The 25850-nt window shown below is 43.2% G+C and overlaps 1 protein-coding gene across 1 annotated transcript in view; it reads right to left on the bottom strand.

The window, feature by feature from the left end:
* SLC12A2 (solute carrier family 12 member 2) overlaps window positions 1-25850 on the bottom strand; it is a 104725-nt gene that overhangs the window by 31445 nt on the left and 47430 nt on the right. The window contains exons 10-12 of the mRNA XM_090038494.1: window positions 17647-17798; window positions 3358-3465; window positions 1287-1410 (exon numbers count right to left, since the gene is read on the bottom strand). Coding sequence (XP_089894620.1) covers window positions 1287-1410; window positions 3358-3465; window positions 17647-17798 — 384 coding nt within the window. The remainder of the gene's footprint in view (window positions 1-1286; window positions 1411-3357; window positions 3466-17646; window positions 17799-25850) is intronic.

Genomic DNA, 25850 nt, shown 5'->3' with positions numbered 1-25850 from the left:
GTTATTAGCCTCACTGTCAAAATATTGAAAAGACTGCAAGACCAAAAGTTTGCCACAAAAGCCTATTTCTCAAGTAAAAAATGCCACAACAGGATTCAGATATTTATGACCATTCTACTATAAACTCTTAACTGCAGGGGGTTTTTTGTTTTGTTTTAAACAGAAAGGCAATTCCTTCAATGTACACTGCAAGTATTTTCGAGATACAGGGTCACTCACTGCAAGTTTTTTTGGTTTTTGTTTTTAGGAAAAGTTCCAGCCTACTTAACTTGCACCTACACTCATGACTAACAAAATTGTTTGAACCTCAATGTATTGCTACACTATTTGTCAATTCAGAGCGTTTATAAACAGGCTTTGTGAAAAAGCCCATTCACACTAAATTCTTAATACTCTGCAATTATGCAAGATCAGGAAATGGATACATGCTGAATTGCTTACAGTGAATAGATCAAGTACTGGGAATGGGAGTTATAAGGCAAGTGAAGTCTCACTCCCACAGACAGAGAGGGAAGGCACTTCCTACAGTTAACAGAAGACCTGGAAGAAGGCTAACTGCTAATGCAACCCCCTTTGTCTGTAGTGGCAAATTTCCCTTTTTGCAATAGCTGAGGTTATAAAATAATCTTGACATGTTTAAATAGGTGTGTAATTTTGATAACCGGTTTTTGGTGTCATTAACATCTGTAGAAAAAAAAAAATGGTACAACATCTGTGCTGTACAGAATTGAGAAGATGACCAGTAGCTTTGCCCTTTCTCCTTCCCAAGACAAAAGAAGGTTAGAGTTTGGGAGATTTAAAGGATTAAAAAGGAAATTTGGATTTAATTAAGTTATAGTAATTTATCTTGTGGTACTGTCTTGATCATGATCAAATCAAGCAACTTCCAAACATGCAAGTGGACAATCCTCTAACCCAGTAGTCTCCAAACTTTTTTGGATTGCGCACCCCTATCAGTAAAAATGTTTTGAGCATGCACACCCAATATATGTATATTTATTTATAAATTATATACATGTACTACTGTTAATATTATATATAAAGAAGTTCTAATATTTTCTTCCCGCACCCCAGTGGATCATCTTGAGCACCCCACTTTGGAGACCACTGCTCTAATCCACCTACTGAACAGTTTTAAAAAAGACAAACCAACAAACTATAACTTTTAATCTAAAAATCACTACCCAAGACCTTGAAGACCCTCCTCGTCAAAGCATGGGAAACAGTATAAAAGGTTCATAACAAATATATTAATTATAACTACAAATTAAATATTAAAAACTAACCAATTAATATGAATCCAAGAGCTATTAAGAATGTTAACATATATCCTCTTAATGGTTCATTGTTCTTCCCATAACCTTTAGCAAACATTAGGAAACCAGGGTAGATATTGTCCTTGCATAAAGCCTGGAAAAAAAAAAAATACAAAATTTGTATCTAAGCCAGGTTTTGCACAAGACGCCCCAATGCATTTCAGAGGCAATGTTATCTCAGAAGGTATGGAGTTTGGACCAGGGACATATTAGTTCTATTCACAACACTGTGCCTTTACTTCATTGTCTTATCTTGAGGAAAGACAAAAATGAGCAATGGGAAAAAGTGTCATCAATAAAAATGAGTGCATTTGCTTTTTAAAATGTGTTATTGACATTATTACAATGAAAAGAATAATTCTTGACATCCACTATGGGGAAAAAAAAAAATACATCTCCCCAATTACTTAGAATTTTCACCAGCTCCATTTCCTGTCTGGTTTCTATGCTTTTAAATGTACGTACACACACCCACCCACCCACCCACCCATCCAATAGTTTCCAAACATTTTCAAGACCAAGGTTTTCTTCCCAGAAGAGATGCAACAAGCAGAGTGAAGACATGCTAACAATATTCCCTTACTTCTGCCTACAGGAACCACCTCCAGGTGAAATGCATTTACCTGGTCTTTAAATCTAAAGCTCTAAGCAGATCTATGCTCCCCAAAAAGACAACAAACAGTAGCACTTTGTTCAAGATTTTGTTGCAGTAGCTCTAGTTCAGTGATGGCCAACCTTTTTGGCAGGCATGCCACAAGTTAAGCCCTGACCCTCCAAGTACCACTCCATTCCCCAGAGGTTTACCCAAAAAAGGAGACACGGCTCAATCCTCCAGCTGCATAGAGTGGAGAGGCGGCAGGAATCTGAGGAAAGTTAACCCTTCTCTTTCCCCACAACAGTATAATTTTATATGATAAACAAAGATCCAAAGACCTGAACTCAGTGGTAGTGCCAGGGAAGGGTCCCTGGCACCTCACTTGACACCTCTCACAGCAGCACCCTGCTGCCACTCTGCTCCACATGGCCAGAGACTGAGCCTCTCTGCCTCCACTCCCACAGTTCACCTTATTGAGAAACTAGGGCTTGCACACTACAGTAGCTGAAATGCCACCTGTGGCATGCATGCACCAGGTTGGCCACCCCTGCACTGTCTGGTCTCTTGGCAACAGATGTTCCACACTGTAAGGCAACTGTAATACAGTCACCACTCAACTACTGATACCTGGCGCCAATATCCAGACAAAAGGGCATATGGCAGGAGCAGTGGAAGGAGCCACAAGTTTAATTTTCCCTTCCCAACACTCAGGAGACAAGAGGGCAGTTTTTCAGTGGCTCAAGAGGGCTGCCAGAAGGGTTCAACCCTTCCCCCAACTATGCAGTGTTACAACTTTAGGTGCACCACAAAAACAAATTGAAAAGGCACCATTAAAAACAAACAAACAAACAAAAAAACTGGCTGAATCGCTGGCCATATTTACACAATGTAAGTATCCGTTTTTCTACTCCATGGATGTCAACATCTGTAGAAATGATGCCCTCACTTCAAGCATACCATACTGCTCCATGCTGCCTCCTAAACAGGAAGTAGTATAGCCAGGTCCATAAAGGTGGATAAATTAGCATTGCAAAGGGACAGTACCAGTTACCCCACCAGGATGATGTACAGACAGAACTATTCTGCTTTAGGGTTATGAAACAACCCACATCCCATCCTTGAGGGATCAGCTACCAAGTACAGTAAGTTTACATACAGCCCTGGCTTCTGCGCACAGAACTGTCCAAGCTCAGAATCTCAACCCTGGGGAGAGCAAAAACAGAATGGATATTTGGAACATAGCATCTTCTCACTGCACATTGTAACAATGGGGGCTACCATCTGTTCCAAGTAGAATAGTTCAATATCAACACTTTGACCTCAAGCGGTATCAATCAAAAACTGCCAATATACAAAAACTCCGTAATTCTCTAAAAATTGAGTTTAAACCAGATTAAATAGAACTGTTTTTCTTTGAAAAAAAGTGATTATGGCATGGCTGCTTACCTGGAAAATCTTAGGTGCGCTCACTAAGGAGGCCAGTGCAGATGAAAGGGTGGCTGAGAAAATGCCTGCAGAAATCAGCGGTGCAAATCCTGATACCATGCTCATTACCTGAAAGTAGGAAAGAAACAGTTTTAGGCATCTAAGAACACTATGCAGATTACCTGGGGAAAAAAAAATTGTACAGTCAAAAAAGAAAAGTGCTACATAGACCACAAATTAAAGACCACAAAAATAGTTAGGAACTGCAAATGCAAAATGGTGTCAATGAATTTCTGCTTCTTTATCTCTACAATGTTTAGAATTACTCACCACATACTGTTTCTCAGGCAAAGTATGTAGGCCAGTAGGTTTGTTTCCTCTTATCACTAAGAGTCAGTTAAAAGGCATGTGCACACTGATATTTATACCAATTTTGGTGACATCCCCCACCAGCCTCAGCCATGCAAGTCATTCTTCCATTCCCTCTATAACAACTTGTAAGCTACAAAGCCACTTAACACAAGGCTTCTTATTCCTCGGGTGCCACACTAAGATACATCTCAGACTACTTTACAGCATATGATCATCACTTCCAAACTACTTTTGGTTGTCACAACACTTTTCTTTCCTGTGAAGGGGCAAGTCTCTACTTATGAACAATGGGGAAGAGGGCTGGAGTCCAAAAGGGCTGAAAGAGAACAAGAGGGTATTATGGAAGTCCACGTGCAGTAGACACTCTCACATGAGCTGCCAACATTAAAGTTACAAAACACTGTAAAAATAAGGGGGGGGGGAGGGGAAATGGACTAAGAAGTGACCACCTGCAGCATCCACCTCAATGCTAAAAGTCTAGCCAAGATTGCATTTTTGGAAAGGATGGATATTACCATAGGTGGAGCACAGGTGTTCACAGTATACAGTCAGCCATTCTTGACTCGAGAACAACTTTAACATTGACCCCAACTATGAACATAGGCCTTAAGAGTGCTCTCTGTAGCCACTGAACAAAGTAAGGCTTGTCAGTCATTCATTCTAATGCAGCAATTACATACTAGCAAGCATTTGTGATGGGAAGACCAAGGCAGAATACAGCAAGCTTTATAGTTCCATCAAAAACAAAGATGCACAGATACCCCACGCGCACACAGTCAGTCACAGGAACACTTCCTTCCAATAAATCATTGTACATCTCAATTCACGAAGGACTTATACCTTTTCTAACTTACTTAAGGCCTTCACCACTGAGATTTACAATTACTGCATTTTGTACGAGGATGGGGAAGACCTGAGGACAGAAGGGTGATCCAGGCAGATCTTGACAGGCTCAGGAAAAGGGCAGACGAGAACCTGATGGTGTTCAACACCGAAAAATGCAAGGTTCTCCACCTTGGGAGGAAAAACCTGCAGCATGCTTATAGGCTTGGCAGTGCTACACTGGTTAGCACTACAGATGAAAGGGACTTGGGGGTCATGGTTGACCACAAGATGAACATGAGCCTTCAGTGTGATGCTGCAGCTAGTAAAGTGAGCAAAACGCTGGCTTGAATCCATAGATGCTTCTCAAGTAAATCCCAGGACATCATTCTCCCACTGTACCCGGCCTTGGTGAGGCTGCAGCTGGAGTACTGCATCCAGTTTTGGGCTCCGCAATTCAAAAAGGATGTGGAGAAGCTTGAGAGGGTGCAGAGGACAGCCACGTGCATGAGAGGCCAGGAAAACAGACCTCATGATGAGATGCTGAGAGCCATGAGGCTCTCCAGCCTAGAAAAGCGCAGGCTCAGGGGTGATCTGGTGGTTACCTATACATTTATCAGGGGGGCTCATCAGGATCTGGGGGAACGTCTGTTCACCAGAGCACCCCAAGAGATGACAAGATCGAATGGTCACACACTCTGCTGTGACCGATTCAGGCCGGACATAAGAAAGAACTTCTTCACTGTCCGAGCCCCCAAGGTTTGGAATAGACTGCCGAAGGTCGGGTGGTGGTGGAGGAGGGCAAAATACATGCTGTTCATCACCGTTCTCCGGGTATAGTTCACAGGCAGTCCGGGTACCCAGTCTTTTGGAGGGGGTGTCCCCTCCAAACAATAATGAAATTCAAAGAAAACACAGCCCCTTCAGGACCCCCGAAGTCTGGCACTAGACAGGGGTAGTCACACTCACGCGTCCCTTATGCTTCTGTCATCTGGGTGCAGGATCCGCTCAATCCTCCAGACTTTCCCTGGCCTTAATCTTTGAGGATGAGAACCCCTCCAGGTTCTCTCCTTGCAGGCTGCAACGTCTTCTCCCTGCATCCTGAGCTATCTGTTCTACTGGAGCCAGAGGGTTTTCTCAGCTGCCTCTGCCAGGCTCAGCTGCCCAAGTCTGCTGACATTCTTGTCGGGAGGCTCTCCTGGCTGCTTCCATCTGGCTCAGCTGCCTGGCTTTCGCATGCTGGGCATGATCTTTGTGTGTCACTCTGCACATCCACCTACACACAGGGAGCATGTGCTTTTAAAATGGCACTGCAGCACCACGTGCTGCTCTATTGCTGTGGATCCAGCACCTGCAGTTAAGTTGCACCTGTCACCAGCCGTTCTCAGGCTAACTTCCCCTACGAGCTGAGATCATTTGGGGTGGGGTCCACTCTTTCTATGGGACACTAAGCCCCCTTGCTGTATCACACAGCAACAGTAGCAAATGAACTATTCTTCTAGATAAGTGTATTAGGACTACGATCTTTGTTTAGATGGTCTTGTTCTTTTCTGAGTATTACCAAAATGATGCAATTTAAAAGTGGTTTTGAAGGAGGAAGGAAAAAACAAAACAAAACAAAACAAACAAACAATGCTTTCTTGAAATTCTCTCCAAAAAAAAAAAAAAGAAATTCAGAATGTCCTGGATAAACTGAAAAAGTGGTCCAAAATCAAATAGGATCAAATTCAACATACAAATCCTGAGTTTGAGAAGCAATAATCCAAGAAAGAGTGGAAAGAATTCAGTAAGGAGCAACCAAAAATATTAGAGGCCTGGGAAACATAATGAATGTAGGTTTTCAGGTCACTGGTATGCAGCCTGAAAGAACTAGCTTTGCTTAGTTTGGAGAAGAAAAGACTGGGGGGTAGGGGGGTAGATTTGATAAGTCTTAAAAATACCTGAATGAAGATTACAGAGCAGATGTAGCCTGTTACAATGCTTAACCATGTTCATCATCAGAAATTCTTGCTAATGTCCAACATAAATTTTCTCTGCTGCAGTCTGAGGTCATTTCTTCTAGTCTTATCCCCTACAGCTACAGAGAAAAGGCTATCTAGAGAAGCTGTAGAATCTCCATCCTTGAAAGTTTTCAAGAGTAGGTTGGACAGACACTTGTCTGGGATAGTATAGTCAGGGATAATCCAGCCTTAAACAGAGGGCTGGACTAGATCCTTTGAGGGCCCTTTCCATCCATATTTTCTTACCACCCTATACCATCCCAAAACCCTGGATCACTTGCTGATACAGGAGGGTAATCTGAAGTACTGCCAGTTTAACATACACCACAGCAGTTCTTCCCTTTGCCTACTACACACTGCCTGCAGCTCTGAAGTTCTAATCACTTTGATTTTTCCAACATTCCATGACACACATACATTGGAATAATCAAGGACATATCAAACAGCTAACAAAATTTATGTTGGACAATAACTGAGTGGACTGTTTTATCATTATGACGAAGATGTTATTTTAAAGGTCTCTTCTGTCAGGAACCAAGTGACAGAACTAAAACCCAAGTATTTTTTCCCCTCCTGTGCTGTCATATAACAAGTCCTATGGAAACAACACATTTAACTACCTTTTCAATAACAGTCACAATTTAACACTAAAAGTATTGTTCTGAACATAACTAAGACCTAAGGCAGCCTTTTTCAGCTTTGATAATATCTTAGAAAATCTGATTGGCTTTTTTCAGTCACTGAGCAATATAAAACAGTTATGCCTTTCAGATGCAGTATCAGTGTCAAGTATGCATTACTTGCCCTAAATGAATACCTTTTTCATCCTAGCAATTCAATATAGTGATGGGGGGAGGGCAAAAAAGGAAGGGAATCTATTTCAATATTAATGCTGTTCAAAGCATAGCAATTTTAAGATGTTTCTGTACTGTGAGGACTATAGAAACCACTACAAATCTTCAACGCTACTTCTTCAACCAATGTACGTATTTTAGTGTACAAATTAAGTATGCCTGCATGTAGCATACATTAGTTCTAATGTCTTATTAGTACTATTCATCTATTAGTACACTCACTAGCATCAAGACCGAAAGAGACTTGGGAGTCATGATTGACCACAAGATGAATATGAGCCACCAATGCAATGCCGCAGCTGGCAAAGCAAATAAAATCCTGGCTTGCATCTACTGATGCATCTCAGGCAAGGCTCAAGATATCATCGTCCCAATTTACTCAGCCTTGGTGAGGCTGCAACTGGAGTGATGCATCCAATTCTTGGATCCACACTTTAGAAAGGACATGGAGAAGCTTGAGAGAGTCTAGGGGAGAGCCACGTGCATGATCAGAGGTCAAGAGAGCAGGCCTTATGGAGGAGAGGCTGAGAGGCATCGGCCTTCAGCCTGAAAAAGCATAGGCTCAGGGGGAACTTGGTGGCAGCCTGTAAGTACTTAAGGGGTTTGCATCAGGACTGGGAGAACATCTGTTCAACTGGGCATGCCAAGGGAAGACAAGGTAACAGTCATAAACTGCTGGAAGACTGTTTTAGACTGGACATAAGGAAAAACTTCTTTATCGTCCAAGTCTGGAACAGACTCCCCCCAGAAGTGATGCAGGCACCTACTCCAGATGCATTCAAAAGTTTGGATGATTATCTTGCTGGGGTCATCTGACCCCAGCTGACTTCCTGCCCTTTAAGCCAGGGACTAGTCCAAATGATCTTGTGAGGTCCCTCCCAGCCTTAACGTCTATGAAATCTATAGCTTTTAAGGGTGTCTGTACACATGTGGGTATGCTGCTCTGATGCCAAGTAATTACACCATGCTGGAGCAGACTTGAATAAATAGAGTCTGCTGGAGTGTGCCAATTAGCGCACTCCAGCCAACCTCCATGTCTCATGTTTCAGAATCCCCACGCTTCAAAACGGTGGTGGGGTGCTTTAACTAAAGCTCACTGAGCTGCTATTTTGAAGCACGGGGACACTGACACACAAGACGCTGTAGGCGCTTTAATTAGACTAGCCCTGAGAGCATGTACAAGAACTCCCAGTTCCTTATATTATAGTAGATGGCATTCAAGATTCATAGCCATATAAGGCCATTGCACACGTGCAATTCCACTCCTGTGGGTACATGAAGACTAAGGCCAGGTACAGGATCTTCCACAGGCAGCATTAATGGTATTTCTCCAACAAGTTTAGATGTTTCCAGTATGTTGTCCATGTCTCAACTCCAACACCCAGAAAAGGTGGGGACTACTTGATAAGCCATGAGCTTAGTTTTAGATCCAATGTCATGATCTTCAAACATCTGTTTCTTCAGGGGTCCAAAGCCTGCACTTACATATTTGATTTGTATGGCTATATATTTAAAATGTTGGATTTCTTCTATGACAGCTTTCTGCAACAGGTGGCTTCTGAGATATGGGAAATACTCAACGTTCTCCAGAGTCTCACCGTGAATCTGGATTACCAAAGCTAAGGATTGTTCATTAGGAGCTTATTGGTGGAGGACCTTAGTTTTCTGAATGTTAAGCGTGAGTCCCATTTTCTTGTATGCCTTGATAAAGGCATCAAAGATTGGCTGAAGGTCTTCTTCCAAGTGAGCATACAATACAGCATCATCAGCGTACTGGAGCTCAATGATTGTGGGTAGGGTGGTCTTGGCTCAGAATCCACTGAGGTTAAACAGCCTGCCATCCATTCCGGCTAAAAGCTGGCTGATGGTCAAATGTAGCATCATGGCAAGGAACATTGAGACCAGTGGTGGAGCAATGTTGCAACCTTGCTAACTTCTGTTTGAGCCTCAAAGTGATCTGCGATAGATCTTATCACTTGCATCATCATGGACCAGGCAGAGAATGGTGACAAATTTCAGTAGGCATCTGTACTTCAGAAGGATCCTTCACAACACTTCAAATGTCAGTTGTGCCTCTTGATGCCCAAAAGCAATAATAAAATGGGGGGAAACAGGGAAAAGGGGTGGACAGAACAAGAAGAGTGCAAGGACTAACATTTGAATTACCTAATTATTCCATTCTAAACATGACTTTTCATAGCTGTCAGCCATGCCATCTCATCAGATTCTAACTTTTGGAAATGCCCTACTTTTCCAAAGAAGTAATATAACCACCTGTGTCAATAAGGCCCACTGTAAGACCGCAGCTTGAGAAGGCTTATTTAAATTTCTTATACACAAGAACCCACATTTTCCAAAAGGTGTCAGTGGTGTGTTAGAAGCCACGTTAACTCTATAATTTCTTTGTAAAAAGAATTGATAATACGGCATGACGAACATGTGTTGCAAGCAATGCTTGGTTACATCACACCAACCTGTTTCTACGTCTAGTATATTTATTTAATTTTAACATTATAGGAGCCTAGTGCAGACAAAAAGTAATCTTTTGTTGTGCAAGACAAATCCAAAAAAATAGGAAATTGTCAGTATTCAAACATTGTGAATTGCCACTTTCTATTGGGATTCTATTATCTGGATATGTAGGTCTTTTTTCCCACTTCAGTTGTAAATAGTCTATATCAGGTCTTACACGATATTATCTTTTCATAAAGTGATGGCACAAAATGTGGAAAAGCAGATTTCAAGACAAAAAATAATATACTGAACTTTTTGCTACACCTAAAGCCTCAGGTCAAAACTGATCTTCTAATACCTGAAGCAACCACATATTACTGTTCAACTGGTTTTGGAAGGCCAAATTTGTCACAAAACTCAGAAAATAATCTAATAGGATTTCTTACTGGAAGCTGTTCTACATGACCAGTACCCTTTATCCATCGACTTTCTCTACATCTAAAACGATCTTTCAAGGAGCACATACTTATTTGAAAAGTTGTTTCATCAGACCTAACAAAACAATACAGTACTCAAAACCAACAAGGGAGGAAGAGACATATACCAGTTTTAGTTGGTTAAATTAGATTCTTCATAAACCTATATAAAATGAAATATGGGACATGAAGATAATCTATAACATCAAGACTTCAATTTAAAGCAGAAAGAATGTCAAATGAATTTCAGAGAAAAAAAAGACTCTATCCAATTTCAATGGAAGTAATAGTACAGTAATACCTGCAGCAGAAACTAATATTTGACATTGCTAAGACCAAAGTGCAAATGCTATTTAGCACGGTATACATTCCTTTCTACTATCATGGCATTATGGACATCTCTTGCTTTAATTCAAACAAACAAATATCCAAACTGTTAAGATGTAAAGATTGTAGGCCTGGATGTAGTGTCTTTTCCCTTCTCCCATCTTAGCAATCAGATCCACTGCCAGAAGTAGAAACAGTGATGTACAAAGCTGTGGGTACCAAAGTTATCTGGGTCACACAGATGCAAATAGAATCAAAGTCTCATTCCTTTTCATAATTCAAATGTCAGATTAGTGGAATGGGGGGAGCCTCTATGAACAGACTCCCCTTGCAAAAAAAAAAAAATCAGAATGCATCAGGAAGATGCCTGAAACTACTTCTGCAATAGCAAAACTAAGGCAGGGCAGCTAAGGTTGTGTGTAGATGAAACGAGGGGCATGTGCGCATGACACTTTAAAGCGGGTTAAATGTTTTTGTATGACTTTAATAGTGTTGGTGTTTGCACGCCTTGGTAGCATATTGCACAGTAATTCCAGCCACTGTAGCAAATTTAGGAGGGTAATGCGCCTCAAATGACTTGAGGCACAGCAAACAAACAAACTCCTCCAAGGAGTTTTAGTTTGCTGCCCTACAGCCATGGAGCAAAAGCTGCACAGGGGCCTGGTACTTCCCTCCGTGGTTACGGTGCCCCCCGGAGCCCCTCCAAGCCAGGTGCTGCAACTGCCACAGAGGGAAGCACCAGCCCTCCTACAGTCCAAGGACCTCTCTGTCCACCAACAGCTCACCTTCCTTTCCCCACCGCCAGAGAGGCAGGTAAATTCAGGTGTGTGCACGACATAGGGACTTAAAGGGCCCTAAATTGAAGCGATATTTTTAAAAACCCACCACTTCAATTTAGCGCCCCCGTTTCTTCTACACAAGCCCTAAGGCAGCATATCCTCCCTGGGTGTCAACTTAGGAGGCTGGGAGAAGCGGGGGTGTGCAGAACAGACAGCAGCTGCTAAAGCAGCCTCACAGCCACTGGTACCACCAATACCCAGAAATTACTGCTGCTCCAGGCATTTAGCTTCCTGATACACCTCTGCATTCTGAAAGAAGAGATACTGTACTTAGATGTATAACAACAATAATAATTCTTCGTTTGTGGTCAATTAAATCAGGGAATTCAAATCTGGAAAAATCTTTTTGATCAGCGTCTTAACCCATTCCTACACCAAAGCAGACATCCAAGTCAACTAATCAACCCAAGTCTCAGTAGATAAACATCACTGGATGTGGATTTGGTGCTCAATGATCCACTCCCAAAAGAGAACTGCTTTGCTACAAAAACAAGGTAAATCTGGCACCTCCTGTGCCTATTTTTGAATGTATATATTCAAATGTAGGTGTGGCAATTGTTTACATGCCTTCTAAAATTCTCCTTAACTTGATCCCTTTTCACCAGTTCTTAGCATGAAGTGTTATAAAAACATGATCCAAATTTTTCAAACAAAGATGTTACCCAAGATGAAAACTAGAGATTAATCTAAGCAAGATTTGATGCTACAGACAGATTATTCATTGCTATACATTTTGAAGTCTGTTATACGTAGCTACTGATGCATATGCTAGATTTTGTCCTGCAGTTGAAACATTCCGCGAGTTGCTGCCAACTCAAAAGCATTTGTGAACAGAGCTACATCTAAATCTTTCCACAGGCCACTGCAATTTATGACAGTTGACAGAACAACCTTCCAAAAAGCACATCTTCCGTTCATTGCTCAATCCTCTCATTAAAACATTACTCAGGTCAAGATTGGTATGCACAATGTTCAGAACAAAAAAGAGGAAGCCCTATTGTAAAATTGCCCAGATATTTCAAACCTTCCACTTCACCATCCATAGGCATACCACATACTACACAAGGAATAAGATAGACACTTTCTATCACTCCCCTTAATCTCTCTCTCTCTTTCTATCACTTCTCCCTACAGAAGAGAAGGCTGTGAGGGGACTTAGTAGCGGCTTACCACTATATAAGGGGAAGTACATCAGGAACAGAGTGGCCAGCTGTTCACCAGGGCACCCTGGGGAAGACCAGGAGCAATGGATACAAACTCCTGGAAGGTCACTTCAGGCTCAATTCCAGGGAAAACTCCTCCATAGTCAGGGTGTCCAGACTGTAGAATAAACTCCCTCCAGTGGTGGTACAGTCACCTACCCTGGAAGTCTTCAAAAGGAGACTGGACAGTCACCTCACAGGGGTCCTTGGCTCCAGTTGTCTTTTTCTGCATAATGCAGAGGGACTGAACCCAATTATCTACAAGGTCCCTTCCAGCCCCTAACAATCTATGAATCTCCATTCCAAACATCAAGAATTCCTAGTGCTGATATCAAATAGTTTGGGAAAGGCTAGTGCAAGAAAGGTAGTTGTATGATGTGTGCATCAGATACTGTCTGAATGCAGTAACCCTGGCTCCATTTTCGTCCAGTACACACAGTATTGTAATATACCCAAGTATTCCACAACCCTTCCATCATCACCTAGTCTTAGTCTCTTGAAACCACTACAAAAATCTGAAAGAAAATAGGGTTTGAAAGAGCACGAGCAATTTTTAATCTGGATTTGTTTTTCAGTGATTTAACGCTAGCTGACTGGAAGAAAAGCAAGTTAAAAAAAACACCGGAGAGGATATCAGCATTTGTGAATGAGGTGACCCTGACAATGTGTAAAGTCAAATTTCACAATTTGCAGGTCATGTTAGATTAGAAGCTGCTACTTGATATTCAGGTAGCCAACTTGACTTAGTGCTAAGCCTTAAGGCAATTCAGAAGTCTGTTTCTGAGGCCTGCTTATTCAATTCTTTTACTCTGCCTATGATGGTCTACTTAAAGCCTTCAGGGATTGAAACCCAACAGAGAATCCTCTGGTCATATACGTATGGCACAAAAATCAGCAGATGATTTCTGACTCCAGCAAAACTGGAATCAAGATCTGTCATTGCATCACTAGATTTCTATTAAAATACACACCATAACACAACTAACTGAACCTGAAGGGTCTGTGCCAGGCCGATCCTGCCTAACTTGGTCTCTTTATGACCAGGTAACAAAAAGCTTAGATGTGAAGGAAGAAGTCGATGTCATCTTCTTGGACTTCCAGAAGGCCTTCGACACAGTGTCCCACCCACTTCTGGTGGGCAAGCTGAGGGACTGTGGCATTGATCAATGCACAGTCACATGGGTAGCAAACTGGCTCCAGGGGCGAACCCAGACGGTGGTGGTGGACGGGTCGATGTTGACCTGGAAGGGTGTGGGCAGTGGAGTCCCCCAAGGCTCAGTCCTTATGCCGGTGCTGTTCAACATCTTCATTAGCAACCTGGACGAGGGTGTGGAGAGTGCCCTGTTCAAGTTCACTGATGACACCAAGCTGTGGGGTAAAGTGAATACACCAGTAGGCAGGGACAGCATCCAGGCAGACCTGGATAGGTTAGAGAAGTGGGAGGACCTGAACAGGATGCGGTTCAACAAAGACAAGTGCAGAGTGCTGCACCTGGGGAGAGGGAACCAGCATTATGGTTATAGATTAAGGGCTGACCCTCTCAGCAGCACAGAGGCAGAGAGGGATCTTGGAGTCATGACTGACTCCAAGATGAATACGAGTCTCCAATGCGACGAAGCAAGAGGCAGAGCCAACCACACCCTGTCACGCATCAACAGGGGCATCACTAACAGATCCAGACAAGTCTTGCTCCCCCTCTATGCGGCACTGGTCAGGCCACAGCTAAAGTACTGTGTCCAGTTCTGGGCGCCGCACTTCAAGAGGGATGTGGAGAACCTGGAGAGGGTCCAGAGGAGGGTCACTCGTATGGTTGAGGGCCTCCGTGGCCAGCCCTATGAGAAAAGGCTGAGGGACCTGAATCTCTTCAGTCTCCGCAAGAGGAGACTGAGGGGGGATCTTGTGGCTGCCTACAGCCTTATCAGGAGCCAGCAGCAGGGACTCGGGGAAAGTCTGTTCACCAGGGCCCCCCTTGGAGTCACCAGGAATGATGGCCACAAGCTGAGGGAGGATAGGTTTAGGGTAGATATTAGGAAGAACTACTTCACGGTAATGCTGGCCAGAGCCTGGAATGGGCTTCCCAGAGAGGTGGTGCTCTCACCTTCCCTGGAAAACTTCAAGAGGAGACTAGATAGGCACCTGGCTGGGGTCTTATGACCCCTCCCACCCCCAGTGCTCCTTTCTGCCCGTGGCAGAGGGTCAGACTCGATCTGTCTAGGTCCCTTCCGACTCATTGATTCAATAAGTCAAAACACAGCTTATGTCTATTCAACTTAAGCAGATCTCCATACTAAGACAGAAGATAGTGCCAATTAACTGTGACATTCATTAATTGCTTATGGGCAAAGCATTTTTAAGTCCTGGACAATGTAGGACCTGCTCAGGTGAAGTGTTCCTACAGTGCCTGGCTTCTTCCCACAGTGCTATTGGGGCTCCAGTGCTGTGGTTCTTGCCCGCTTGACTGCCAAGCACCTGGGCTACAGCAGTGGCACTGGAATGCCAATAGCACCACAGGCAGAAGCCAGTACCACAGCTTGTTCCAGCAGCTAAAGCTGAACATCCATAATGCTGGACTTCCTGTTGGGTCCAAAACCACCTGGAGTGGGTGCCAGCTGGATCCAGTATGTTTGGGAGGAGGGGCTATATCCTTGAGCCTGATCTGACTTGCAGGACCAGCCCTAAGCCTGGCCTGAAGGGTCAGAAAAAAATGAAACTTCTGGGATAAGCTATTTAGTAAGTGATTGTCTGTGTAAGCCCTTGATCCTAGAATTCACTTTTGTCACAACAACATACACTTAAAGCAGACATTAGGGCTGTGTGAAATTTTGCTGGTTTTGATTTGACACTGTTTCAACACATTTTGAGCTCAAAACAGTGAAACTGAATTGAAACGAAGGGCTTTGAACCATCCTTGAAACAAAACAAGGCTAGTCGAAATGTTTCAAGAGTTTTGAAACATTTTGAGTTTCAAAGCAGCCAGCAGCGAGGTGGTGAGACAGGGGAGAACCAGGGCTGTGCTGCTGGCAACAGCCAGAAGCGCAGTCCTGGCTCTCCCTGTCTGTCTCCTGTTGCCAGGCTGCAGGAAGCCAGTAACAGTGCAGGGGAAGGGAACTGAGCCCGGGTTCAGTTCCCCTCCCCAGCACTGCGATCAGGCTAGAGAAAGGAACGGAGACTAGTCACTCAGTTCCCCTCCCGAGTGCTAGATCAGGCAGGGAGTCAGCCCTGGGCCGACTCCTTGCCACCCTCCTGATCTAGTGAAACACTGAAACAGCCTCACTGCTGTTTCAACAAAGCAAAACGGAACAGCTGTTTCAAATTGAAATGAAATTCGAAATGGAACGCTGTTCCGTCAAAACCTTGGAACTCAAGGCGAAATGGATTGGTGCTGTTTCACACAGCCCTATAAAACATAATTGCTCAATCATCATAGTCGAATCTTGACAACTAAATACAGTAAAAGCCATGTTATCCGGCACTTCACAAGCTTGCATGCTCTATTAACAGGCACACAGGCTTGTAAGGTAAAAATGAAACCAGAAGTCCCCACCATGGCACTTTGGTTTCGCCAAGCCCCCACAGCCTGGGGCAAAACAGCCTGTGCTGCCGAGCCCCCACAATAACAGTTCTTTTCCCCTTTCTCTTTTGCCCCCCCTCCCTGTCCCTCGCAGCAGGAGGGGTGGTGACGTGGCAGAAGGGGCAGCAGCACACCAGATGCAGCAGGAGAGGCAGCCTCTCAGGTAACTGGCATATTTTGTCATCTGGCACCCCCAATTCGCCATGGGTGCTGGATAAAAAAAAACTTTTGCTGTAGTAGGTAATTGGTAAAAGCTCTATTGGCAATAGATACTATTCTAGTTACAGGCCATTTTAAAATACAAAAGCTGAAATACAAATGAAAAGTGGTCTCTAATGAAAATGACACTTTAAGCACTTTAAGAGAGTAGTAAGTGAAAGAATATTCTCTAAATTTTCAGTTCTACATGTGTTGTACACGGATTCAAGTTAGTCTTTATAACAGAATGGCATAACTACTGTGGGCTAAGCTGTTCTAGACTAGCTTCCAGTGTCAGTGTTCTGGGATTAAAAAAGAAAAAATGTCACTTAATTGTGAAACGGGTAGACTGTACCAAAATAACTCTTTTGATCAATTTACTCATGGAGACATGGCCTCAGTCTCCATGAAAGTCTTCCCTGCAGTCTTGTCTGCAAGTTTGTTTTTAAATAAATATAAAGTTATTGTAGAGCAACCTCACCTTCACTTTTAAATGCATTCATTAGACCTCAATTTAGCAGTATTTCCTTTAAATGACAGCACAACATTAGACTTTGTTACAAAGCTCAAATTCCGAAACACTTTCAAATTAAAATGAATTTGATTCATGTTTTAAAGCATTTCCACGTGTGGGCAAGAACAAAAAAATATTTTACTACGTTTTGATTCAACAATGACCCTTTAGTTTTCCCTGAAATTAAACACGACTCAATGCAGTATAAACAAAGTTAGAAAGTACGTGAAATTAAGAAGATAGAGAAATTACGACTATCAAGCATCATGATTGTTTGTTACTAAGTTGCATATACTTGCCAAGGTGACCTACTGGTTTATAACTTTAAAACATGAATGATCCTACAACTCATTACTTGAATGCATCAATCAGGTGAATAGGATCCATTCCAATTACAATATCCATGGATACACTTCCTAGAATTACCTTGCTCTTGTATACATTAGAAAAAAAATGCTTCCACGGAAAGCCTTTAAGAAATACTATTTTAATCACTACAGTTAAACAAATCAATAAAAAAGACTTTATTTTCCAAAAAAGAAAATTACTAGTTTCTCTTTGTATTTACAAGTAGCACTGTATCCTATTCAAAATGACTTCTTAAAACTTTACAGGATGAATAAAATAGAATTTAAAAAACCCACAAACCAAAAACATCACTCTAATATTAAGATTTTGTACCTGAAAGTTATTCATCAGACCATATGGACACTCTGTCTTCTGACAAGATGAAAAGTCATAATTTAACTTGCAAGCAGCAGTAGTGCAATTTGTCCATTCGGTGAAGATGGTATGGTTGACGTTGCCTGTGGCATCCCGAACAACACAAGAACCTAGTGGGAACAGAGACAAAAATATAATGACACTTAAACACCATGCCAATCTCTAATCTTTTTCTTAAAGTATATATTATAACCAAAGAGCATTCAAACAAAATCATTCCTTCAATTTTTCTGAAGACCTGGCAAAACAGAAATATGCTCATTTTCTTGGATGAAATATTTTATACCACATGTTTAAAAAAAGTGCTTTATACAACAAATATAAGCAATCTGCTTTTGTTGGCTGCCTCTCAAATAAGCAAAGAAACTGTAGAAAACCACTTCTTATTTGATTCATAATAAAAATGCAGTTATGTTTGGAATGCATCAGTAATAGTAAGAACACGTCTAAAGGCCTCTCCTACTCCCTTGTTGAATGTGTAAGTTAAAGGGCAATTTTATTATTATTTTTACATGCAACTAATATTACCCATCACTTTTGGTTCTGTTCTCATTATTGATGTGCCAATATTTTTATTTATTTTTAATTGCATTCTAAATCTGAAAAATATAAAAAGTTTTGCAGAAACATTTATGGAAGTCAGCATAATTTTCCAAGTATTTCCTTTTCAGAATCTTTTGAAAAGCTTTATTAGGGGGTTCCATTCCTGTAATGCATCTGCAACTGGTCTTCTTTGCACTAGTAAACCAAAGAAACTAACCTGAAGGCAGTACAGGAGGTAGGGGTTAGATGCAGCTCTAAGTCTAATCTATCACCCAACCATGGAGCGGAGTGCTAATGGACATTTGAATACAGGCAGTGCTTGACTTACGATTGAGGTACAACAAATGGCACTTACGACCTTTATAAATTGATATCCTAATTTCAAGGTTTCAGCACAGGTTTCCACTTTTACCAGCTAGATGCAGTTGTATCCAGCATCGCAGTCTGGAAGGGGAGAGGGGCATGGGGCGGGGCACAGATTAATGCCCCCGCAGTGAAGGAGGGATTGGGGCTGGGGCAAATGCTGCCCAGCGGGCGGGGGGGAGGGGGGAAAGAGGCCACACAGGACAAAGGCACAGCTCATCCGAGAGGCGTGGGGAAGGGAGGGTGCTTCCTGTCACTGCATACTACTGGTCTGGGAGCTGTTCGTCTGGCAGCTCCTGCCACTGCTCCCACCTCTTGTCCAGAAAGACACAGGGAGGCACATGTCCCCAAATCTATGCGGGGAGGACGGAGGCAGGGCTGGGGGCAGGGCTGTACCACGCTGCACTCTGGGTGGGCACAGCAGTACTGCGAGTGGGGCTATGCTCTGCCGCCACCTCTCAAGCTGGGGCAAGGCAGGCATGGGACTGAGCTGCTGCGCAGCCTCCAGATGAGTGGTATGCAGTGGCGGGAGCTGCCCCTCCCTCCCTGAGCCCCCCCCGGACAAGCTCTAGTTCTGTCCTGCAACCTGGCCCCCCAGCTGGGGGTGCAGCGGGAGGCTTTGGGGGGAGGGGGGGAAGTGTGCTCTTAGATCACAGTGGGCAGCAGAGCAGGATCTATGAGGGGGCTGCAGCCACCCAAATATTAACCATAGCCCCCACCACCCACCTGGAGCACAGAATGGTACAGCCCAGGCCCCACATGTCGTGCCCCGATCCAAGGGAACATCCCTCCCCCCCCCCAAGCCTCCTGGCATTCACCTAGCTGGGGTGGGACAGGTGCGGGACACAGCCGCAGCTCAGCCGGAGGCAGGGGGCACTCCCATCACTGCGTGCCACTCATCTGTAGGCAGCGCAGCAACTCCATCCCATGCCCGCCCTGCCTGGGTGAGCAGCAGCAAAGCATAGCACCCTGCTCCCAGTTCATACCCTCCCAGAACACAGCGTGGTACAGCCCCTGCCCAACAGATTCATCCCCTCCCCACCCCATGCCCTCATGGACAAGTGGCAGGAGCCGCCAGATGAACAGCTCCCAGAGCAGCAGGAGCTGCCTCCACTGCCCCGCCCCTCAAATGAGCCGCTCCTTCATCCTGCACCCTCCAACACAGTTGGGCAGCGCTTGCCCCAGCCCCAATCCCTCCTTCACTGCAGGGGTGTTGATCTACTCCCCACCCCCTTCCAGAATTACCAGCTGGATGCAGCTGTATCCACCATTGTAAAAGGAACCAAATCACCCATTTATAACATTATTACTATGGGAAAACTGGTTCCCAGCTATGTTTCAACTTAAGACATCGTTTTCAGGAAACAATTGTTTCATAAGGCTGAGGATTGCCTGTATTTTAACATGAAATGGCAGCACAGGCACTTGTGGCAAGTAAAAATTACTTTTTAAAAAGAACGTTACAGATAGTCTTACAAAATATTTAACCTTAAAGCATAGTTCTGAAAAGCGAAACCATTATCTCAGCAGGTATATCTCCTAAAATGTCTATTCTATTAATATATAAACAATGTACTATGTCACAATAAAAAGTTGCATCAAGACAGCAATATTACAAGCACATGTTCAAAAAAAGGTTTTCAAAGTATAAATGATAATTTTATTAACCCATGCATGGTTGAAGTGAGCTTATTTCTATTTAAAACAACTTGCATGCTTCTCAATAGCTCAAGCTATCAAAATGACCATACCATTCTGAAAGTTTTGATAATTGATGCCAAGGTATGAATGCGAGATAATGGTCACCATCCTGTATCCTAAACAAAATTAAAAAGTTTACGACAATGACCTTAGCCTAAAAAGACTGAAAGAGCTGCATCCAGACATGCAGGGGCATGCGGTTTGTGGCATTGTAAGCCTCTGTGATGTTCACCACATGCGGTATATGGCATTAACATTGACACTGCACTCCAAATTTGTAGTGCAGGCCAAAATTTGCAACTGAGATTTTCTAGTAGTAAAAAAATAAAGGGAATGGAACAAAAATCAGTGCAATGCACACATAACAAGTGTGCACTGGCACACAAGTTCCAGGCTGTACACAGCAATGATCTGGCTGCTGGCCAGGCCTCCATACCAGCCAACCTGTGCCTCTGCTGCTCCAGGCCACTGCTGGGGCCACCTCTGGTGCCTGGCCCCAGCCACCAGCTCTCCCTGGCTGAAGAGCCCAGAGGAGCTGGGCAAGGGCAGTTTGCCTATTGCAGGACAATGGTGTCACTACAAGCACATGGCCCTTTATGTCTGGATGCAGCTAAGGAGTCTAAAAGTCTAAATTAAAGGGAATGCTTAAAAACATTTAAGCATTCCCTTTTAGGAATTAATTCTCTTCAGAAAGTGACAGATAGGGAAGTCCTAGGAATTAAAGAATACACTCTCTCATGGCTCAATTAAACTTTCAAAAGCTAATGTGCTAGTAAAACATTCCTTTTAAAGGGAGATGTTACCAGCATAATTCAATCTTGAATCCCAGGCATTAGAAAGTACAAAATTACCCAACTTATGTTTGGTCCCTCCCCCCCAGCTGAAAGATTTTTGTCAATATAAAACACAAAGAAGTTACACACGCACAATTTGGTTATGATGCAACTAAAGCAACAAGACAATATACAAGTAGAGCTCAACACCACTAATTAAGGTGACTGAACACTTCCTATTGACACCCGAGGTCAGTTACTTAGGCAGCTTTTGGCAAATTATGATAACCTTACGTTTCCATGCCAACCATCTACCTCTCCCCCTCCCCAACCTTAATTTAAGCCAAAAGTTTAGCTTTTTAAAGCAAAGTGAAGACAAATGGGCTAAATGGCAACTGCCTTTGATATAGGTTTTCCAAAACAGTCGGTGGGGGAGGCCTGTGTTCCAGAGATGTTTACAGAGACTGAAACAGCTCTAAGTTGGGCAAGATAGGCCCCTGGCACTAGCTCATTGAAAGGAGCTATTCTCAACCAGGGTACTTGGGTTTTACATTTTATGCCACAATTTACAGAAATCATAGCATAACTGTTAAGGCTACAACACAAATCCAATTTAAAAATGCCAAAAATGGCAAACAAGCCATAAAAACGTTTATTTTCTATATAAACAACCAAACAAAGAAAATGCAGAACTCTTTATAGCAGGCTTGTATAGTGCCTTAAATTGGACATGTGGTCAAATTGAATGCTCTGCCCCCTGCCACTGTAAAAACAGAAGCAGATGTTAGTAAGAGACAGCAAGAGAAAGGAGGAGACAGGACCGACTGGGAAGACTAAGAATCGGTAGGAGGAAGCAGGGAAAAACTAAGTGTCAAGGAAAAGGTCTGTGATGAGAAAAAGATGAAAGAGAGTTGGGACACATTGAAAGAGGCCGGGCTGAAGTGATCAAAACTTGGCAGAGCTGGAGCAGACTGAAGAAAAAAAGGAAGAACTTTTGGCCACCAAGGTCCCGTTCTGGAAGGGGGCTCATGATCCCAAAGTCTCACTAGGCTCTCTTATATCGAAAGTATCAGAAAACTCACATGCACAATGTATGCATTTCACCCCCACCTTTGGGGCTGATCCCCATATTAGATGTCATCCTCTTACAACCTCTTAGTTCACTTAAGTGGAAAGATTTTGTGTATGGAAACAAGTTCCAACCCTGCTCACGAGCCATGTGGGTGTCAATACAATGTCAAATGAAAAATAACCAATTGCATCAAGCCTACCTTTTAAAAAGCCCTACACATATTCTGTTTCAAGTCACACACTAAAAACAGTTTAGGTATGTCAAAACTGCAGTGGCTTCCGACACCATAATCCTACCACCTTCTACATCCACACTGTATAAAAATGTTTAATGTAACTACACACTTCCTCCCCAATACACCACCTCCCCCTTAGATCCCCACCCCCCACACCTCCTGCTACAAAAACAGGAGCAGATTCTAATAAGAGGCCATTAAGTCTGTGGAAAGCCCACCGCAAATATTAATAAGCAGTGAGCACGTCAACAAGATGTTTACTGCACAGCTGACTAATGCAGTAAATGTCTCAGCATCTATATGTGTGCCCCTATTAGGGTGCACAAAACTAATGAACTGCACAGCAGAGTTTTCATGTGCAACAGATCATGTGTAGATGCCAAGCTGGCTGGCTGGGGCATGAAAGTACTTCAGGGAGCTGCCTGTTGGCTAGCCCTGCAGTGAAGCACCTGCAGTGAAGCACCATCATGCCCAAGCCAGGCCCCCTGCAGCACACTAAGCCCGGTCAGAGGAGCCCTGGGCTAGCAACCTGTCCCCAGCACCTGTCCCAGCCCCTGCCAGGAAGAGCCCAGCACAGCCCCAGCCCCAGCATGTCCACCCACACCCTGCACTCAGATCTAGGGGCACATTCTTCCACTGCCCTTCCCCCCCCATGCTCTCCCAAGATGTGCTCAGCGGCAGGAGCCATCCTCCTCCCCCACCAGATGAGCTGTGGCTCCATCCCGCACCCCACACCAGCCCCGCTCCCTCCCTCATCACAGAAGCCTTGATCTGCCTCCCCCCACACCTCTTCCTTCCTCCTTCCCTTTCTATCAGACTTACCAGCTGCATGCAGCTCTCCATGCTGCTGGGCTGTGCTCCTCGCCACATACGTGCTGCACTGCAGCTGCGCACATGCACAGGGCATTTATTTGCCAAATTAATCAGCCACATCAGGCAAAAAAAAACAATCCAACATTTTCTGATACAGTCAATTTTCTTTATATTGGTACTGATCCTATATAGAACCAATGTACTTAATGGTAGTCAAGGCTTAACAGAAAATGATCATTCAAAATAGAGAAAGGGGAAAAATGGGACAAAAATGCTACCTGATCTTCATGAAAACTTAAATTTGGCGCAATCTACATGAAAACCAGTGGACTACAGATTCCATTGTGATTTGTGTGTGTTAATGACATTCAAGTTGTAGTAACATCGTATAACTTACATCGTTAGGCTGTGCACAAAAGGAGGGTCTCAGTGCCAACAATGGCTATAAGAAAGAAGAAAATGGACCTTTAACTTCTGTCCTGAACGGCTGTGTTGGCATATCAACAGAAGAAGCGACATAGCCAAAACCCAGATGGTGTCCAGGGGAAAGCAGGATGAAAAAAGCAGTCCAAGGCCAGAAGAGCCTGGGGGACAAAAGTTTGAAATGCTCTGGGGAGCCCGAAAAAAAAGTGAAAGGGAACAACTGAGTATGTTGGGGGTGTTCAGTGAAGTGCAGGTTGGACTGGGGACAGAAGGACTGTTTGACCCTTTTACAGGGACAGAGATCCTCTGGCTGGCTAGCTTTTGCTTCAAATGCCTTTAATGAAGAGACTGTCTGTCTGCTGTGCTGCTTGGAACTGTGGGTTGCACTGGGTTACACCCCAAAGGACAAAGTCTCTCACTTAGGAGAGCAAGAGGATGCAGTGTCCTTGAGTCAGGGCCATGGGGGAGCAGGGTGAGTGAGGGACTGTGAGGCCAAGGTCTTGGAGTGGAAGGAGCTCAGGCTCCACATACGCTGTAGAAGCCAAGCCTGGGCTGACTTCAAGGATTACTCTCTGAGATCAGACAAGTATCTGTAAGTCCTGAGTATCTATAAGTCTCCTGGAGGGCACTCCCTGACAAACTGATTTTCTAAAACAAACAGCAAAAGTAGTAGATGCCAACGTTTTAATAGTCTATCAACTGTAAGTCACCATATTTGTTAAGCTGGGGAAGAAGGGAGTAGACGAAGTGAAGGATGGTAAAAGAATCAGCTCATGGGGAGACAGCAATAGACAACGGTGAAAGGAAGACAGCTGTAAATGGAATTCCTGAAGCACCAGTTCTGAGATCAAATCTTGCTTAATATGTTTTATTAAAATCAATAGTCCAGTCTTAATTGTTGTGCTCAGGATGGTTGAGAATAGCTGCTTTAAATGAGCTTATGCCAGGGGTCTATCTTGCCCAACTTAGAGCTGTTTGTGCTTTTTCAGTCTCTGTAACACCTCTGACACACAGGCCTTCCCTCACTGACTGTTTTGGAAAACCTACATCAAACCTATATCAAAACCATTAAAGGTTTTAATTGACCCAATAATAATAATTAAAAAAAAAAAGTGGGAGACATCAAAACAGAAGAATCAAGACACAATGACTATGAAGATTGATGTACTAGAAATAAAATAAAATTCAGTAGTACAAACGATGCAAGATCACACACTTGAGGACCAATAACAACAAACAAACAAAACAAGTCTTTTATTACAAACTGGGAACTCATCATTTGACAACTATACAGGTAGAGAGGGGCCAGAGCATACTAAACAATAACAGGATGAGTATGAGCTACCAGTATAATGCAGCTTTGATTTTACCATAGCTTAGGAGGGGTTTCTCCCCATAACTAGGTATTAATGCCACTGTGCAACACATTTGTAAGACCTCATCTAGAAATAATGTATATAATTATAGTCACCTGTGTTTGTGTGTTCAAAAAAGGCCTTCTATGATCAGAACACACACACACAGGTAGGAAGAGTTTGGCTTGTTTGGTCAAGCAAAACGAAGGCTGTAAAGATTAAATTGCCACCTAAATATGAAAAATCAGTGGTAAACACCAGAGAGGAAGAACTAATGAGCAAAGCTGGCATTAGAACAAATGGGCATAAACTAGCCATGAATAAATTTAAAAACTGGAAATTAGAAGAATTTTGTAATGGTCAGAAATAACCAGATTCTAAAGCCTTTTACTGGCTGATTCTACTGGGTGCAGACAGGGTAAATCATCAGCTGCTTTCAAGACAGAGCTTTACAAATTTGTGAAAGGGATAAGATGCAATGTAATGCCTGTGACAGAAGGGGGCTGTTGTTTCAGGAGGTGCTTTTCAGTCCTGTGTCTATTTACAAGGTTAGAAAGTACAGAAAGAGACCAAAGTGATAAAAAGGCAAGTTAAACTCATGCTCTTTAGATAACGTAAGTTATTTCCTCCTAGATAACAAGTAAACTCTTAAGGAAAGCGGCTACTCACTGAAGCTTTAGAGCAGTGCAGAGCATTAAATGAAGAGGTCTGACCATACTGAAATTGGTTTACCTAGGGTTATACAAAATTCAGACAAATTTACTTAAGTATTCCCTGATAAGGGCAAAAGGCAATTCTCCAACCCCAGAACCCTACCCTGGCAAACTCATACTAAAAATGATGGAAACACTAATGGTATTTAAAATGGCATAAGACTCACTGAT

The sequence above is a fragment of the Crocodylus siamensis genome, chromosome 3 (assembly GCF_052110815.1).
Source record: "Crocodylus siamensis isolate JL-2025a chromosome 3, ASM5211081v1, whole genome shotgun sequence".
Classification (NCBI taxonomy): Eukaryota; Metazoa; Chordata; order Crocodylia; family Crocodylidae; genus Crocodylus; species Crocodylus siamensis.
The sequence above is the reverse complement of the archived record's forward strand: the minus strand, read 5'-3'. Positions and strand labels throughout refer to the sequence as shown.